Genomic DNA, 17,756 nt, shown 5'->3' with positions numbered 1-17,756 from the left:
GTCGGAGGTGTTTAAACCAGAGTTACTCCATCTTGAATAAGGGCTGGCTAAAATAAGGCTGAGACCCACTGGGCTGCATTCACAGGAGGTTAGGCATTCTAAGTCACAGGATGAGATAGAAGGTTGGCACAAGATACAGGTCATTAAGCCCTTGCTGATGAAACAGGTTGCAGTAAAGAAGCTGGCTAAAACCCACCAAAACCAGGATGGCAGTGGGAGGGACCTCTGCTCATCCTCACTGCTTATTATGCACTAATTATAATGCATTAGTGCGCTAAAAGACACTCCCACCAGCACGATGACAGTTTACAGATGCCATGGCAACGTCATGAAACACCCTATATGGTCTAAAAAGGGGAGGAACCCTCAGTTCCGGGAACTGCCCACCCCTTTCTCTAAAACTCATGAATAATCCAATCCTTGTTTAGCATATAATCAAGAAATAACCATAAAAATGGGTAACCCGTAGCCCTAGGGCGGCCCTGCCTATGGAGTAGCCATCCTTTTATTCTTTGCGTTCTTAATAAACTTGCTCTCACTTGACTCTATGGCTTGCCCTGAGTTCTTTCTTGCATGAGATCCAAGAATCCTCTCTTGGGGCCTGCATCGGAATCCCTTTCTGGCAACACCAGGGGCCACCCTGGGTGGGTTTCCTGAACCGATAGAGCCTTCCACGTGGGGAGACCTGGATCCTTATTGTCTGTGGTGCAGATAAGGCCCGGGTCGCACTCGAACTGTCTGCCTGGCACGCGCAGCGCTGGCATGCAAGGGGCCTTGGGTGCCACCGAGTCCGGGAGGAACTCTAGGCCGCCACCTGCCCGGAGGCTGGTACATGTGACCACCACTCAACATGTAATTCAATAAGGACTTGGAAGTCCTTTCTCTAAAGCCACACAGGTAAACGATTACCAACTGTTTACCTCACGGCCCCTCCTCATTGCGCCGCGTGGTCCGCGCCTGCGCACTCAGGCGCTGCCGGCAGGAGGAACGTACCAACTGTGGGGCAGGGGTGCGCGCGGAGACACCCGCGGGCTGCGCTCCCGGAAGTGATCCCTGGTTCGTCCCGGAATCCAGTGCGCCCACCCCGGACTTTTGCCAGCAACTTGGTGCGTTCCGGAAGCTCACCCCGGACTTTTGCCAGCCCCTTGGCCCTGGGAAGCACGTTGGCCTTCTCGGGTGGTGGGCGCTGGGGTCAGGTGCCGGCGGGCGGCGGGGATCTTCCCAGCTTGGCCTGCGTGGTTTCCGCGGGCTACCGGCCCAACCCTCTCAGGTAAGAGGGGACTGGGCCGCAGAGGTTCAGGGGAAGGGGCGGCTACTGGGACCGTGCCGACCCCAGGGGCCCCCTCCTAGGCCAAGCCTCGCCCCCCTACCTGTGCCTCCGCGCCCAAACACACTGGGCGAGGCCGAGATCTTTCGGAACAGCCGGCCCTTAACCATTGCTCCCTCTGTGCCAAGAACTGCCCTGAAATACTGTGATATTAATTAACTCGTTTAACCCTAACAACCTCATGAGGCGGGTGCCGTTACTATTCTCACGGTGTAGACGAGGAAACCGAGCACCATCGCGGCCTTGCGCGGAGGCGGGCCCTGGATGCCATGTTCTGACTCCATTGTTGGCCCTAAGCTTCCAGAAAAGAGCAGAGTGCTGTCGTGTGGTTTGAAACAGATCTCACTTTGCGTCTCTTTTGCACAGTATGAAACCTAATGATGCATGATTATTTAAAACATTCTTGCTTAGGCTTTATAAGAAGGCAAATTTGCATATGGGACAAAACCCCGAAAGATGGGATGGCTTGCTCTCCTCTTTTCCTTTCACACGTTCCTCTTTTCCAATTCCTGTCTCTCACCACCTTTCAATCTTCTCACGGAAGGTTGTAGGGGAAGGTGAGGCTTGTGGCCCCAGCAGGTGCTTAAAATCCCTTACGTGGTGGGGGTGGAGTAGACACTCCCTCTTCCTGCAGTGCTGGAGTGAGAGCAGAGGGGCTGTTGGACCTGGACGGAGTTGGGGTGGGAAAGGCCTGGCTTAATCATGGTATACTCAGGGTGGGGTTCTACTTCTCTTGTAGGCACTAGAGAAGTAGAAAAGTGGCCCCTTTCCTTCTGGGCATGCACTTGGGAAAAGGCCTGATATGAGTAGCGAGAAGAATGTCTCTAATTTCTTGAGCCAGTATAAGTTTGTGCAGAGATGCTTCCCAGCCCAGGCTAAACCAGATCACTCAGCCAGCCGCTGGCTGCCTTTACAGATGTGCGGCTCCCCATGAGGAATCCCCATGAGAGCCTGGCTCTCAAGCATAAGCTGCCTCACTTCCCTCCTGCACTGCACTCTTGGACTTGCCTGCCACCAGACCCATCTTATTCCTCTGCCAGGAAAAATAAGATTCCTTCCTGGTCTCGGAGGCTGATCTCTTCTGCCTCCTGTGCCCTGGATCCCTTTCTCCAGGAAGCTTCTCTTCCCTGTGTAGTTAGCCTCCCCTGTCTTCCAATGGCACCCTCTCTCTGTTTAGGGATGCAGCCACGCCTTTTCCCTCCCATCCCCACCTGGAGCAGTCACCGATCCTGCTTCTCCCCCACTTCCTGCTGTACTGCCCACCGAAGGGACCTTTGACCCCATGAACCACTACTTTCTGGAAGCAGTGATTTCTTGATTTCCCTAACTTCACTTTACTTTGTTTTTTCTTTGTCTCTCCCCTCTGTTTCTCAGTCACCTTTGAGATCTGCTCATCCTTTCACCTCCCCATATTGTCAGCATTACCTGGGCAGCCCCCCTCTGGTGTTTTCCCTCAGTTTCTCTAGAAACTTGCCTGAAGATTTGTCCCAAAATAGCCCAAGTGGACCTGTATGGAGTAAAGAGGATCAGTATGGAGTCTCTATCGTTCCTCCTCTTCCACTGGAGGCTCAGGCATGGGCTACACCCTGAACAGCTCTCTGCACGGTCTCCTCCACCTGCTCTGCCGTTACCTGGCCCTGATCCTCTTTCCCTTTTGCCTCCCAGTTATGTGCCTTTTTCCCGTGTGGCCTGGCTAGGGTACTTTCCCAGCTGCTGCCCACGTGATGGACTGTGGGCAGATGTGCAGCCCAAAAGGCCGTGCCTCGTCTTAGAAGCCCTTGGAATCTTAGCTTGCCATGGTTGTAGGCCTCCAGTTTGTGTTGTTAGCTGTGGCGATGTGTGCCACAAGTAATTTCTCTTTTTTTTGAGACAGAGTCTTACTCTGTCACTCAGGCTGGTGTGCAGTGGTGCATTCTCAGCTCACTGCAGCCTCCTCTTCCCTGCTCAAGCCATCTTCCAGCCTCAGCCTGCCAAGAAGCTGGGACCACAGGCACGAACCATCATACCCGGCTGATTTTTTGTATTTTTTGTAGAGACAAGATTTCGCCGTGTTGCCCAGGCTGGTTGGTCTCAACCTCCTGAGTTCAAAGCAATCTACCCACCTTGGCTTTCCAGAGTGCTAGAATTATAGGTGTGAGCCACCACACCCGGCCACAAGTAACTTCTTACTAATAAAGTACTACAGCTTGTCAATGACTTTCTTTTTAAAATTTACATTTTAGATTCATTTGGATTCAAAGTTGGCTCTCAACAGTGCCAGCTGCACTGTCATCCTGAAGTACTCCTGTGGAAGAGAACATGGTGGTGTTACTGTTGTGCCAGTGATAACACAAGATCCCAGACCTACCTGACGGGGTCTGACAGGGACCGAAGATCATGAAGCAATAGCCTAAGGTAAACAACCCCTTGAAAGACAGGTCGAAGCTCTTCAATGTAATAGACCTTGTTTCTCAGTAGGTCAGCCTGGGGGCCCCCCCAGGGATACCTCCCCACCTCATAGCATCATACCCACTTTCCCCTGGTCTAGTGATAAGCCCTTTTCTAGGCTGTCATCTCATCCTGAGTCCTATGTGCCAGCCAGGCAGCTACTGCCCTCTATTCATATCTTGAAGGCACAATGCTGGCTCATAGTAGACATTTGATGAATTCCTGTTAAATGAGTGAATCAAGAGTATCTACAGAGTATAACATTTATGATAAGACAGGGCTAATTGGGAAACAGAACAAGATTGGTGTCCTGGAGTAACTGGGTAGGTCTTAAGATGAAGATTTTGCGTCATCTGCTGGGTGCAGTGGCTCACACCTGTAATCCCAGCACTTTGGGAGGCTGAGGCAGGGGGATCACTTGAGCCCAGGAGTTCAAGACCAGCTTGGGCAATATGGCAAAATCCCGTCTCTACAAAAAACACAAAAGTTAGCTGGGTATGGTGGTGCATGCCTGTAGTCCCAGCTACTTGGGTAGCTGAGGTGGGAGGATTACTTGAGCGCAGGAGGCAGAGGTTGCCACAAGCTAAGATCATGCCACTGCACTCCAGCCTGGGTGACAGAGCAAGACTAGATCTAAAAAAAAAAAAAAAAAGATTTTGGAGTGTGACCCTGTTCTGCAGACAGCCTGTGGAGGCCTGGATATTCATACTCTGGGATTGCAGATTCCTCAGTCATGAAGTGAAAGCTGAGTTAAGTCCCCTCCAGTGTGACATCCGAGAGCCGTTGTGGGCCCAAGACAGTAGCCTGTGTTTCATCTGCAGCTTTACCGAGCCCCTCCTCTCGCAATGGGCCTTCAGTTCTTGGATTTATTAGTGGCTGAAAGTTCTTGCGAGATGGGCTTAAAGCTGTTGCCACTTAACCTTTCTGAGGCTCTTCTGGCTGGAAGGAGCTCCGCTTTCTGGCCAGAGTCTTGCTTGAGCCCCCTTAGCTATCTTGTCACCTGTTAGAGGCAGCCCTGCTATCTCTGGTGACCCTTTTGAAACATTAGCCTGGTGAGTAATGTTTAACATCACTCATTGTCAGATCTTTTTTAATCTTCTTTTTTTTTTTTTTTTTTTTTTGTTTCAATACCAGTAAGTCTTCATTTATTTATTTGTCTCTTTCCAGGGAAAGGAGAAGGGAAATGAAAAGGGTCAGCATGTGTGTTACAAAGGGAAAAGGAAGTACCTGGTACAGAAAAATCAACCATCCAATAGATGCACTGCAGAGGGGGGTCACCAAAGCCCAAGGGGCCTTGGCCTCCTACAATTCAGGGATGAGGGGAAGGGATCAGGGAAGATATAAGCCTTTCTATCCTCCCTCCCTGCCCCTACATTCAAGATTTCACATACAGCTTTGGTTTCTAGCAGTAAACATGGAGGTTACATTCATCTGTCTCCTTTTAAACAATCTTGTGGCCACTTTGGCATAAGTTGTTGCACTGGGCCAGACATGGTGGCTCACGCCTGTAATCCCAGCACTTTAGGAGGCCAGGGGAAGAAGATTGCTTGAGCCCAGGAGTTTGAGACCAGCCTGGGCAACATAGTGAGACCTTGTCTCTACACAAAAATAAAAAGAATTAGTCAGGCGTGTTGGTGCACACCTGTAGTTCCAATTACTTGAGAGGCTGAGGTGGGAGGATCGCTTAAGCCTGGAGGGTTGAGGCTGCAGTGAGCCAAGATTATACCCCTCCACTCCAGTCTGGGCGACAGAGAAAGACCTTGTCTCAAAAAAAAAAGTTTCTTGCACCTGCATAAAAGTTCCTAAGTGACTTGTATATATACTCATATTCCTTTGCCTGGTCTCCTGACCCCACTTGTAGGTAGAAGGCCCCCAGTTGCTTCTCTTTCCTTTGAGATTATAGATTAAATCAGTTTGATCCATCCACATAAAGCAGTGTCATAAGTGTTTGGGGTGAACCAGGTTGACTCTGGTTGGGAACAAAAGGTGGAGGGCTCTGAACTTCTTCAGGGCGTTTGCATAAATCATTTAAGAGTTGCAGAGACAGCACAAGAATTAAATATATGTGTTTGTGGGTATGTAGGTTTTCTTTTGGGGGAGGTGAATGGAGAAGAGGGGAGGATAGAAGTCAAGTTTTAGAAGATCTGATCCAAAATAGGAAATAGAGGTAGGGGAACACAAAGAAAGGATAGTTCAAGATGCCTCCTTCAAGAAGAGGTCCCCAAACTAATGTTTCAGATCCCTTTTGCCTGATTCAGAACCTTCTGTAAAGATGCTTTGGCCATTTTTCTCAATACAAAAAAGTTTGTAAACAGTGAAACCCCAAGAGAACGTGGAGAAAGACCAACACATTATATTTACACAAATTAGGCCACCTAGCAGTCACCAACTGAGACGCGGTAAAGTCCTACAAAGGCCAGACAAATAACAGGAATTAAGGGGGCAGCATCAGGGGAAACAAACCCAGGGTCAGACGTGTACCCCAAACACGTTCTGTCGCGCTTGTCTCAGTCCAGCAAGGGAGGTTTGTGGTGATCTTACAGCATGTAAATTAAGCTCCCTTATCCCCTGAGTTACTGTCATACTGAATTCATGCTGCAGCAGGGCGGGACGCTGGCTATGCATACCACATGGGGAGGCCCTCCCTTGAACCCAAGAGTTTAGAAAGGTTAAGAATGTTAGTCCTTGCCTCATTTATCCTCCGGACAGCACAGGATGAGTACAAGGCACTGGTCTTAAAACTTAGCCTTATAAGTCACATGTTTACAAATACACATGCATACCCCCTGTTACGGATGGTAGGCCCAGCCCAATCCAATGAAGGATGGATCTGGTGTGTGAAGCAAGTCCCATGCCCTAGGATTAGGAAACCGTTGTCTAAGCTTGGTGTCCCTTGGTGTCTCTGTACCTTAGTCTAATTTTCAATCTTCCAGTAGCCAGAGATCAAGTCTTGGGCAATCCAGTTGAAACCTAGTCTCCCGTGAAACATTTTCAAGGTGGAGGGGGTTTCAGGAGGACACTGTGGCAGGAAAGCCGACTCTCATTGGCAGAAATGAGGTAGTTCAATAGGCTGGGTTCTCCACATAGTTGCTCTTCGTGGTGAGAAAAATAACCAAAAGTATTCCAGCTGTGGAGACATGGAGCTGCTGCTGACTTATCCCTGACGTTGCTCAGTACCTGAGAACAGTACAGGAATGAGAGTCCTAGATTAAAACAGACAACAATAGCAACAGAACATTAAGGGGAATAGACTCTAAGATGCACAGGATACATTAGTAGCACAGCTAGTGCTCTGGGCACCCAGGAGATGGGACCGAGGTACAGCATCCAAAGGAGTGAATCAGTCCCAACGCACTGGCCCGGAGCGGGATGGGGTGAGTGTGGGAGCAGCAGGTCTGCGATGGGTCCCCCAGCCACCCTGTCTGCCTATCTCTGCCACCCATTGCTTGGGACCGTTCCCAGGACCCTTTCCCAAGAGTGGGCTGTGAGGAAACAAGATATGAATAAAACCCTGCCTGCCATGAGGGAGTTCCTCCCTCAGAAGGTAGTGGCTGTGGGTTGGGTCCATTAATTGATTAATTAATCTGGTCTCATGCTTAATCATTTCACTCCGGCATGGGAAATATTATGATTACCCATCCTTCTTTTTTTTTTTGAGATGGAGTTTAGCTCTTGTTACCCAGGCTGGAGTGCAATGGCGTGATCTCAGCTCACTGCAACCTCTGCCTCCTGGGTTCAAGCAGTTGAACTTGAACTCTCCTGCCTCAGCCTCGCGAGTAGCTGGGACTACAGGCGCGTGCCACCATGCCCAGCTAATTTTTTTGTATATTTAGTAGAGATGGGGTTTCATCATGTTAACCAGGATGGTCTCGATCTCTTGACCTCGTGATCCATCCACCTCGGGCTTCCAAAGTGCTGGGATTATAGACGGGAGCCCCTGTTCCCAGCCTAGCCATCCTTCTTAAAAGGGAAAACAACTTCCCTGACCAGGCCACTTTTGAAAGCTGGAGATTGTAGGGGTGGTACCTCAGACAAAGCATGTAGGCTCCAGATCGATTTCCCCTAGCTCCCCTCTTTTGCATTTGGATAGAGCTTGGTTGGAGTTCCTTTGCCTTCCCTATTCCCCCACCAAGAGGGTAGAAGGGCTGGTGCTGTGAACCCTGGCCTGAGATACATGGTAGATCATGCCAGCCACCCCCAACCCACCCCAGCCCCACTTTCTCCACTCTACTGACAGATGCCTGCTCCTTGAAACTTCATGGTAGCAGAGAAATAGCCCACAGCCCTGTGACTCAAGTCTTGGCCTCCGGGAGCGGGACAGGGCTGCGGATCTCTTCTTCCAAAAATGGGTTGGCTTTTCCTGTGCACTGGGGACTGCCTGGGCCTTCAGTGGACATGAGGCCACCATGTGGCTGAGACTCTGGCAGAAGGGGAGCTTCTAGGGCTGGGATGGCAGCTTGTGACAGTCTAGGCCTTTCCAGCTGTAGCGCTGTCTCCCCGTAATCTGCACTCCTGCATGTTCTTTCCCTGTGACTGCCTCTCACTGTCAGTGCAGAACACCCTGCCAGGCCCTGGGTAGACTTCTTCAAGGTGCGCCCCACTGCCTCACCCTCCATCAGGTTCTGGAAGCCCTCTGTGTGCAGCTTGCTCTGGTGCACAAAGACATCCATCAGGTGTGAGTGCAGCCCCGGTGCTGGCAGTCATGGGCAGGATGCCGAACCGTACGCACACATTGAACCCCGTGCAGATGCCAGCATTGTGCCGCAGCTGCAGCTCGCTTGCTGCCTGTCCTCTGCTGCCTTGGCACAGCCACCTGCAAACTGCTGGTGGGACCCAGAGCCCATGTTCTTGGGCGGAGCCTGCAGCCCCGGACCTCTGGTCAACAGCTGTTGGCCACACAGAAGTGCAGAGGCAGAAGGGCCAGGTTTTCCATCTGCATCTTCCTGATTTGAAGGGTTGAAGCCTGCTTACTTTCAGATGTTCGTGGAAGGATTATTAAGTTATCTTCCTCTGAGTCTTCTCTGCCAAGGAAGCACATCCTAGTTCACTGGATTTTTCCTTTCCTATCATTTTCTTTTCTTCCCTCTATCTATGTCTCTCAGGCTTCTCTGTGTCTCTTTTCTCTTTAGAGTCCTGAACTTAACCTAATCTCTGGGAAATGAATTATGGGGAAAGGAATTAAGGGTTATCCTAGGTTTGGGGCTTGAGCATCTGGGTGCAAGGGCATCCCACTTCCCCAGCTTGCGTTGACTGGGAAGAACAGGTGGGAGAGCCACCTGTAGAAGAGGTGAGCCGAATGTGGCCTGGCCATGGTCAGGATGCAGGTGGTGATCAAGCCGAGGGAGAAGGGAAGTCATCGGAGACTGGGTTGGATGAGGGCAAAGGGCCTTGGGAAGGCAGCCCAAGGAGCATCAGTTGAGGGGCAGGCAGGGTGAAAGGGGCCAGAAGAGACTAGAAAGGAGCAGAGGTGAGAGGAGATCCGGGCAAGTGGCATCCTGGCCGGGGAAGACAACTCTCAAAGGGAGGGAGAGGCAGGGCCTTCAGGTGATGGAGAGAAGTCTATCTGAGTGACAGAGCGGATACTGGGTGCCTTTGCAGGAGCCATAGAAGAGTGAGTTTCGTGGGGAATGGGAGGTGAGAACATCTAAGCCCTTCCAAGAATTTCTCTGTGCCACAGAATGGAGAGTGAGAAGACCCTGGGAGCCTTTGGGGATGCAGTTAGGGGCTGCCCCTTCCTGTGTTCTCTGAAAGCAGCTGACAGGTGCCAGGTACAGCCCAGGTGCTCAGGACACAGCGATGGAGATGCTTCACTCCCTCCCGGCCAGCACCCACAGCAGCCAGCACTGGCCTCTCTCTTGGGGAAACCTTGGTGACAACTTGGTGAGGTCAGTTCCCTCCCTGCAGTGTCACTGTGGCTCTAGTTCTTTGTGTCAATGTGGATCCTTTATTCTCATCTGTCTCCCACCGCCCAAGGCCATGTGGACACAGGGTCCTTGCCTACTTGGCAGTGACATCCATGACACATAGAAAAGTTGCCACATGTCCTAGGTTTCCAATAAACCTTGAAAGAGAAAAAGAGGAAAATCAGCCAGTTTGGCAAAGAAGACAGCCGCAGAAACTACTCCTGTGCAGAGGGCTGTGGGGATCCTGTTGGGGGCTGCCCCATTCAGCTGTGGGAGTGAAAGGTACTGCCAGGGAGATTGGATCTGGAGAGCTCTGTCCTGGAGCTGACTTTGTTATCTTGCTGCACCTTAAACCTCCTCTCTCCTTTCCCAGCTTGTCCTCCCCTTCCCCTCCGTGTTCCACAGAGCTCAGTAGGGCAGCTGAGAGCCATTCTTTTCATCTTCCTTTGCAGCGTGGGTCCATCTCATTTCCCCAAGTTTCCAAGCATGATGGAAGTAGAAGAAATAAAAAAGACCCCCAAAAGACTGCCTCCCTCAGGATCAGTGGGCCAGGAGCCCCTTGTGTGTGCCGACTCCCCTGTGACGAGGCCCAAGAGTTCAGCTGCCACCCTGGCTTGTCCCGCCCCTGAGCTCAGCACCAAAGCTACCAGCACCTCTCAAGGACTTGACTGGGTGACCAGGGAGGGACTGCTAAAGACAGGCCAAACTTAAGCTTGTAGACAGAAAGAAGATTGGTAGTGGCCGTAGGAGGAAAATCAGACCTCTGGCTCCCAAAAGGAGCTGAAAAGGGTCCTGTCCCTGCAAAGGAGCAGCCCCTGCCCCCTGCCCAGTGGCACATCAATCCTTTCGCCTAACCTGGACCAAGTTTTCCTGGAAAAGCAGGTAGAAAGTGTTCTTGGCCCACCTGTTTGCAGTGAAAAGAGAAAAACCCGCTCCGTGGGGAGGCTTAGGCGTCACCCGCCCACCTCCCATGCAGAGCGCTGGTCCATCCCTGGGCCACATAAGCCAAGCCGAGACCCTGGAGTCTGTGGCCTCAAACCTGTGTGTGAGCAGGAGCCCCCTGTGCCGCCCGAGAAGAAGGTACCCCGGCAGAAGCCACGGGGATGGAGAAAGGAAGGGAAGCAGACAGAAAAGAAGCTGAGGTCCTTGTCACTCCGCTCTGGCCAGGCCCCTTCTCTTCCAGCCCTGGTTCAGACCCTCTCGGGCCCCTGCCAGATGCCCAGTCCTGACAGGTTGGGGGGGAACCAGTCCAGGGAGAGTGAGAGAGTAAAACAGGTAGACATCCTGACAGCTTGTTTGGCCAGAGAGGCGCGACACCTCTAGAAGTGGAAGAAAAAGCATTTGCTTCCAGGTGTGTGGGAGAAGTCGGGGCCCCAGCCCAGCCTCCGGAAGTCCCCCTGGTTGGAAAAGTTGGCCAGAGCTGTAAAGGCCGAGCCCCAAGGCCCGGGTCCTGCCCAGTGTTTCCCAGGCTCTCTGCATGCTGCAGAATCACAGGCCCCGCAGGACATGGGGCAGTTCTTTACCATTGACTGCAAGAACATGGGCCGTGCCATCTGCACTTTGTGTCATGCCAGTGTCAGACAGGGCAAAACTAAGCGGCGGTCCCAAACCTTGGGCCTCATCCGCCACTTGGCAAGTAAGCATGGGCTGGAGTGGGTGAGAAGGGCAACCCCTGCCAGCCAAGGGGAGGGCACGAGGAGGGCACAGGAGATGGAGCCGAAGGGCTTGTCCATGGGTCCCACCAGCCTTGCCCTGGGGGGCCTCCCCTCTCCAAGACATTGCCCAGAAGGCAGTGACAGGGAGCCAGCCCCGGGCAGACCAGAGCAGCTGTTGCTGGCCCCGCCGCCCCTGCCTGCTTCTCCCACAGCAGTCGGGCACAACGGAGGTGGCACCTGTACCCCCAGGCAGCCCGGTGCACAGGCCTGCAACCACAGCATCACAGAGTTGCTCTGCAGCCTGGCCTTGCCGCTCTCCATTGTTTCGTTCCGGCCCTTCAGGAGGTTTATGGCCCAGGTGTATCCTTGCTACTGCCTGCCCTCTCCAGCTTTCTTCTGCAAAGCCTTGCCTCTGCTGCACAAAGCTGTGGGCGAGCAGGTGCTTCAGGAGATGCAGTGGGCCGAGGGGGGCTGTGTGTACCTCGCTGTCACCATGGCGGCCCGTGACTCCCTTGTGAAGTACGTGGCCATCACTGCCCATTGAGGGGTAGCATCACCGGGCGGTGGGCAGGCAGGGGGACTGCGGACGCAAGCCGTGCTCTTGGTGCGAGGCCTGTCCCTGGAGGGAACCGTGGAGGACCAGCAGCTGGAGGTGCTGGAGCAGGCCGGCCTGTGGCTTGGCCGTGGCTCCCTGCGGGCGGGCTTCCTGGTATCGAATAGCTGCCCCAGCCTGGAGCGGGCGGCCAAGGACGAGGGCTATACTCACATCCCTTGTTTCGCCCACTGCCTCGACTCCCTGGTGAGAAACTTGCTGCGTCACCACCACAGTGTCCAGATCATCCTGGACACTGCCAGGACCATCTGCAGCCATTTCCAGGGCTCCGCAGAGGCCCAGGGGCTCCTCACCCAGCTCCAGCGTCTGTGGCCTCCCAGCCCACCAGCCCTTTGAGGAGCTCTTGGACCACTGGGTCTCGGCCTGCCACCTGCTGGAGTGGCTGGTGGAGCAGCAGCAGCCCCTTCAAGAGTACAAGGGCAGGCACCAGCTAGGGAAGGCTGGTACCGCCTTGTCAGCCACATTCTGGGGCCTGGCAGACAGTCTCGTCAAGCTCCTGCAGCCCTTCCAGATGGTGGTCCACGAGGCGAGTGCGGTGCAGGCCTCTCTGAGCCAGGTGCTGCCCCAGCTGCGCTACCTGCACATCTTCCTGGAGCAGGTTCACGGACACTTTCAAGAGCAGAGCGTTGGAGAGGCGGGCGCAGCTGTCCGGCTGGCTGAGGCGTTGGCCCTGCAGCTCTGCACTGACTGTCAGCTCAATGAACTCTTCTACCGCGAGGAGTTCGTGCTGGCCACCTTGCTGGATCCCCGCTTCAAGGGCAAGATTGAGGCCATCCTGCCCGTGGGGGCCGACATTGACCACTGGAAGCAAGTCTTCGTGTACAAGGTGAAGGAGATTATGGTGTCTGAATACTCTTTGACCACCCCAAGCCCCTTGCAAAGCCGCAGAGTAGCCAAGAGCCCCAAGGTGGCAGGGAAGAACCAGGGAGAGCATCTACAGAGCAGTGGCCACTCTGGGGTCTTTCTGCTTGCCCAGAGGGAGAAGTGCTTGCTGGAGCGACTGGAGAGTGTGGGGCTGCTGGCCTCCAAGAGCAGCGGGGGCTCGCTGTCCACTGAGAACCACTTGGCCAGCATCATCGTCAAGAAGTACCTGCGGGAGAATGAGACCATCGGAGCCCAGGATGACCCCCTGGCTTACTGGGAGAAGAAGCGAGAAGCCTGGCCAGACTGGCCACTATCTATCTGTCTTGCCCCCCAACGGGAACCTTCTCTGAAAGTGTCTTTGCCTCCTTGAACAGCCCCACCCTTGTAGAATAAAACTCTTCTCTTGAGGTGGAGGCCATTGAGCATCTCCTCTTCCTGAAGACCAACCTGGAACACTTCCCAAACTACACCCCGCCTCCCCTTGTCTGCTACAATGGTGACCTGGCCAAGGGAGAACAGAGCCTGCAGTCTGCTCAGGGTGGGAAGGCAGACATGGCAGGTGCCAGTGCCCACCCTGCCGTGAACTAGAGATCCCCTGCCTGTAGTAGGTCAGAGCAGAGAGCAGGGTGTTGCATCCTGAGTGTCACATGCTCATGGCCAGAATCTTTAACCTATTTGGTAAGAATGGGTCAGTTTCTCACTTCTTGACAGATAGCCATATTTTTTTCCTAGGAGATGTCATTTTCCATCTCCCCATTGCCTCCTTTATGTCTAGTGGTATGTGCCGAGAAGAGGCTTACTCTTCGTAGGTGACTGAATTTTGTACGGCATGGCTTTGTACATGTGATGCTATGTTAAAACATAAGTAGGTGTGAAGGACCTTGCATACACCTTGCCTGTGCAGATAAGTGGATACGTGCCCTTGAGAGGCTTGCTTTCTCAGAGTGGCCAAGGACATGGAATGGGCATTTGCTGGCAGGTGGGATATATCCTCAGCCTCTGGGGACCCGGGTAAGCTATTGCAGCACTTTCTGAGGCTTTCACTGTAGGGGAAGGAAATCCCAGGGTAGAATAGCCATTTCTAGAGGGAAGTGCACACATACCCCCACAAACCAGTCTTTCTGGGGATTTCAGAGTGGCCAGCTAGCCAGGAGAGCTGAGACACCAGTCTTCAAATGGCCTGCTTACCAATAGTCTGTTTCCAGACTACTGGAAACCTTGGGGTTTCTCCCTCCAGTGACAGCAGCCTCAGTCGCTCTCCTGGGCTCCTGGTGGCTGTACACTCTGCCAGCCATCACTCTTGCCCCTGCTTGTCCTGGGCCATTTTTAAAGGGGAAGTCCCTTATTGGAGAAGAGAAAGGATGTGTGTAGTACACACTCATCCTGGCTTGCTCAGAGTTCCTTTAGGGTAGAGTTGAGGGCCTGGGATCCAGGGACCAGTGGGATTGGACAGGAGAATGAAGAAGGGGAGAGGCTCGTTACCCCCACAAGACTTGCATCCAGGTAGCCTGAGGGTTCCTGGTCACTGGGCACGGTGGCTGCTGAGATGCAGGTTGGAAGAGGCAGGGGAAGGCTCCAGGCCTAACTTGGAGCATGTCACTGGCCATGGAGTGAGGGGACAGACTCTCCCCTCACTGGCTGGCAGCCCCAGGAGCCTGTTCCCTCACCTCTCCTGGATGGGTTATTAGCCCTGTGTTTCACTGTGACCAATTCATTGTGACATTTGCATATTGCTGAAGATGTAAACACAGGAAACATTACATTCCTTTCATTCAGAGATGGCCTCTGTCAATAGTTTGACATTTTTCCCTTTTTTACATTGAGATGATACCTTAGGCACTGTTTAGTATGCAGTATTTTCATTTTCCCAGCATAATAATTGCACCTTTTAAATAAAGCTTTGTAAACATCATTTTTTAATGTCTGGAGTAGCATGATTTGGATGAAAGTCTGGCCTCCAAATTGCTTAGATCACTCCACTGCCTGTAGCACTAGGTGTGGGAGTGGGATTGTGAGGACACATTCCTGGCTCCTGGGAGGCCAGGTTTGTCTGGGAGGGGCCTCACTGCTGTCCCTGGCTCTGAAATCAGCGTTTGGATAGTAGGGGCAGGGCTTGCTGGATCTCCCCGCAGTGTCCTGCACCTCGCTCCCAGGATCCTGATTCACATGTCGGAGCAGGGAGGATCCGGGAGTGTGACGCATCCTCACGTTGGCTGGCATGTCTGTGCTGCCATCCTCGAGCAGTCTGAGCTGTTCTTGGAAATAGTGTCATCCCTCTGCTGTCGGCATCACCGAGCGGGCTTGTGTTCCGGGAAAGAACTGGGAGGCCTAGGATGGTGAGGCAGCGAGGCTTGGGGGAAACACGTGAGAAGACTGGGTGGGGGGTGAAAGGAAGAGGGGGAAAGAGCTTGATGGCACTGAGCTACGGGGCTTGGACTCTAGAGCTTTCACTGTGATCTAGGGGCAGTGGGTCCCGCAGTGGACACTGACAATGTCTGGAGGTGTTTGTAGCTGTTCCAAATGGGGTAAGGGGAGTGGTTCTGTTGGTGTCTAGTGGACAAAGGCCAGGGTTGCTGCTCAGCACGCTCCAATGCACAGGACGGCCTCCACACCAAGGCTCAGCCCGCCCAGATGGCAGTAACACCAGGGTTGGGAAGGCCTCTTCCGGAGCACTAGTTAGAGCCCCTAAACTTAGCTCTGCCCTGCAGTCATCATTTCCCAGGTAGATGACACTCTCCAAGGCCTGGGACCATCTTCCCTGGTTCTCAGCCTCCCTCCGAAGGGGCCCAAGTGTCATCCTTGCCAGCCAACTTGAGGATGTCATCCTTGTCACCAGGCCTCTTTCCAGACTCTTGCTGGGCCAGGAAGTCTCTGCTCCCTTCATTTCCATAGTTAGGACAACGATGGCTCCCACTGTAGAGGAGTGCTGAAGCAGGTGGAGGTGCGGAAAGCCATCCTCCATGTATCTGTGGGCAGCCTGATGTTAGTTGATTCTGCGCAGGTGGGCACCAGCTGGTTCTCAGTCCTCCCAGGCCACCTGCTTGCAGTGTGCAGATGATGGACCAGGAACACAGCAGAGGTCACTGACCCCCAAGAGAATGAGGGTGTTGCATGACCCATTACCAAGACTCAGGTGGCCTGCATCGTGGTGAGGGCAGGACGGGGCCACATTGGTGCAGGGCTGTGTGCTGGAGGGCAGCAGGAAAGGGCCAATTTCTATCCCGGTGGGGTCTTTCCGCTCTGTTTCCTCTTCTGTAAACCATGTTCCTGATGTGAGCATGCACAGTTGCCTGCCTGTCTCTCCCTTTGCTGAGCCATCATCTCCATCTAAAAAGCCACTGACCCTTAGAGCATTCACTTCTTAACCTCTGCCGTCCTGCTCTGGCCTCACCTGTGCCCAGGACTGCTCATCCAGTGGCTGTGTCTGAGGCCTCATCTCATCTGAGTCCAGTGGGGTGTCCTAGCAGTGTTCTCCCTCTGGCTGCTTGGCAGGATCCTTCATGGACTCATTCGTTCAGCCTCATAGGTCAGCCCCCACCTCTGCTGCTCACTGTGCACAGGGCACCTTCCACATTCAGTCCTGAAGTAGCAGGTATGTGGGAGGGGTGCCTGCTCCTAGAGAGAGGCCTTTGGGTTCTTAGTTTTGTATCTCCAGCACGGTTGGCCCTGTGTGCTGCATGCCCTTCTTGATGCCAGCTGCCATCTCCCTGCTGATGGTGCCTGCATCCCTCTAGCCTAGAGCTCCAGCTGCCTCCGGAGCCCGGTACCACACTGTCGCTCAAGCTCAGTGCTGTGTAGCAAGATGTCTTCTTGTCTCCAATCTGTCCCACCTGCATTTCACATATCTGAGAAGGGAGCCCCAGGCCGGGCACAGTGGCTTACACCTGTAATCCCGGCACTTTGGGAGGCCGAGGCGGGCAGATCACCTGAGGTCAGGAGTTCCAGATCAGCCTGACCAACATAGTGAAACCCTGTCTCCACTAAAAATACAAAAATTAGCCGGGCGTGGTGGCGCATGCCTACAATCCCAGCTACTTGGGAGGCTGAGGCAGGAGAATTGCTTGAACCCGGGAGGCAGAAGTTGCGGTGAGCTGAGATCACTCCATTGCACTCCAGCCGGGGGAGCAAGAGTGAAACTCTGTTTCAATAAAAAAAAAAAAAAAGCGGGGGAGCCTCTTGCATACGGTCACCCAGCCCCATCCCCAGTTGTCCTAGGCTCTGTTTCCTCCTCCCCGTCACTTCCTGCCCTCCTTAGGGCCTGTATCTTTGCTTGTTTTCATAGCAGACAGGTGTCTAGTGCCTGGTGCTCCTCCTGCACCCGCTCCCCCGCCAACTCTAGGGGCCAAAGCAGCTTTAATTAAAGGCAAAGTTGATTTCATCACTCCCTGTTTACAAACCCCAGAAGATTCCATTCCCATTGAGGGAATCCACGCGTCTCAGCAGATGCTTCCAGTCCCTTTTGGAAAGAAATGAGGTATAAAGAGAATGAACTGGAGTCTTGCAGACTAGAGGGGAGCTAGATAAGGAAATGGGGACCACAAGCACAAGGACCCTCTTCCTAGGTGGGGTGGAGAGGGCATAAGGATGGCAAGACCTATTTACATCCTTGCCAGCTCCCTGGCTGGGAACATAGTAAATATCTTTGTTGATGGGGTGTGAGGAGGAGCTAAGTAGACCAGGCTCTGGGCCTGGTTTCCTTGGAGAGGGGAAAATGAAAGTGCTGACACGTAAACTCCCGACTCCGGAGTCTCCGACACCCTGCATCCATGGATCTGCAGGGCAGGCATCACCCCACCAGCCTGGGTGAGCCTCCTGGGGCTGGGCTTGGCCAAAGGCTGCCAGGTTGGAAAGCTGAGCTTGGAAGACGTCTGTTGTTTTCCTTTCTGTCAAATGCAGAGTAGGGGCAAAACATCATTATTTTACTTTTTCAGTAACCACTCACAATCTGTCCTTATTAATTTTGGGGT

The 17,756-nt window shown here is 53.2% G+C and overlaps 2 protein-coding genes and 1 long non-coding RNA gene across 3 annotated transcripts in view; all 3 read left to right on the top strand.

Annotated features, from left to right (window-relative positions):
- Positions 1-1,131: 1,131 nt before the first annotated feature.
- Positions 1,132-17,756, top strand: part of LRRC61 (leucine rich repeat containing 61) — a 19,167-nt gene continuing 2,542 nt past the window's right edge. The window contains exons 1-2 of the mRNA XM_017520792.2: positions 1,132-1,270; positions 3,550-3,721. The gene's annotated coding sequence lies outside the window, so the exon portion shown is untranslated. The remainder of the gene's footprint in view (positions 1,271-3,549; positions 3,722-17,756) is intronic.
- On the top strand, positions 11,906-14,701 carry ZBED6CL (ZBED6 C-terminal like). The gene has a single exon (XM_017520803.2). The coding sequence runs from the start codon at positions 12,437-12,439 to the stop codon at positions 13,157-13,159; it is 723 nt and encodes a 240-aa protein (XP_017376292.1). The 5' UTR covers positions 11,906-12,436; the 3' UTR covers positions 13,160-14,701.
- The window catches only part of LOC108298116, a 17,365-nt gene continuing 16,557 nt past the window's right edge, over positions 16,949-17,756 (top strand). The window contains exon 1 of the long non-coding RNA XR_001822454.2: positions 16,949-17,674. This is a non-coding gene — a long non-coding RNA (uncharacterized LOC108298116). The remainder of the gene's footprint in view (positions 17,675-17,756) is intronic.

This window comes from Cebus imitator, unplaced genomic scaffold, assembly GCF_001604975.1.
Source record: "Cebus imitator isolate Cc_AM_T3 unplaced genomic scaffold, Cebus_imitator-1.0 Scaffold20, whole genome shotgun sequence".
Taxonomy (NCBI): Eukaryota; Metazoa; Chordata; class Mammalia; order Primates; family Cebidae; genus Cebus; species Cebus imitator.
The sequence above is the reverse complement of the archived record's forward strand: the minus strand, read 5'-3'. Positions and strand labels throughout refer to the sequence as shown.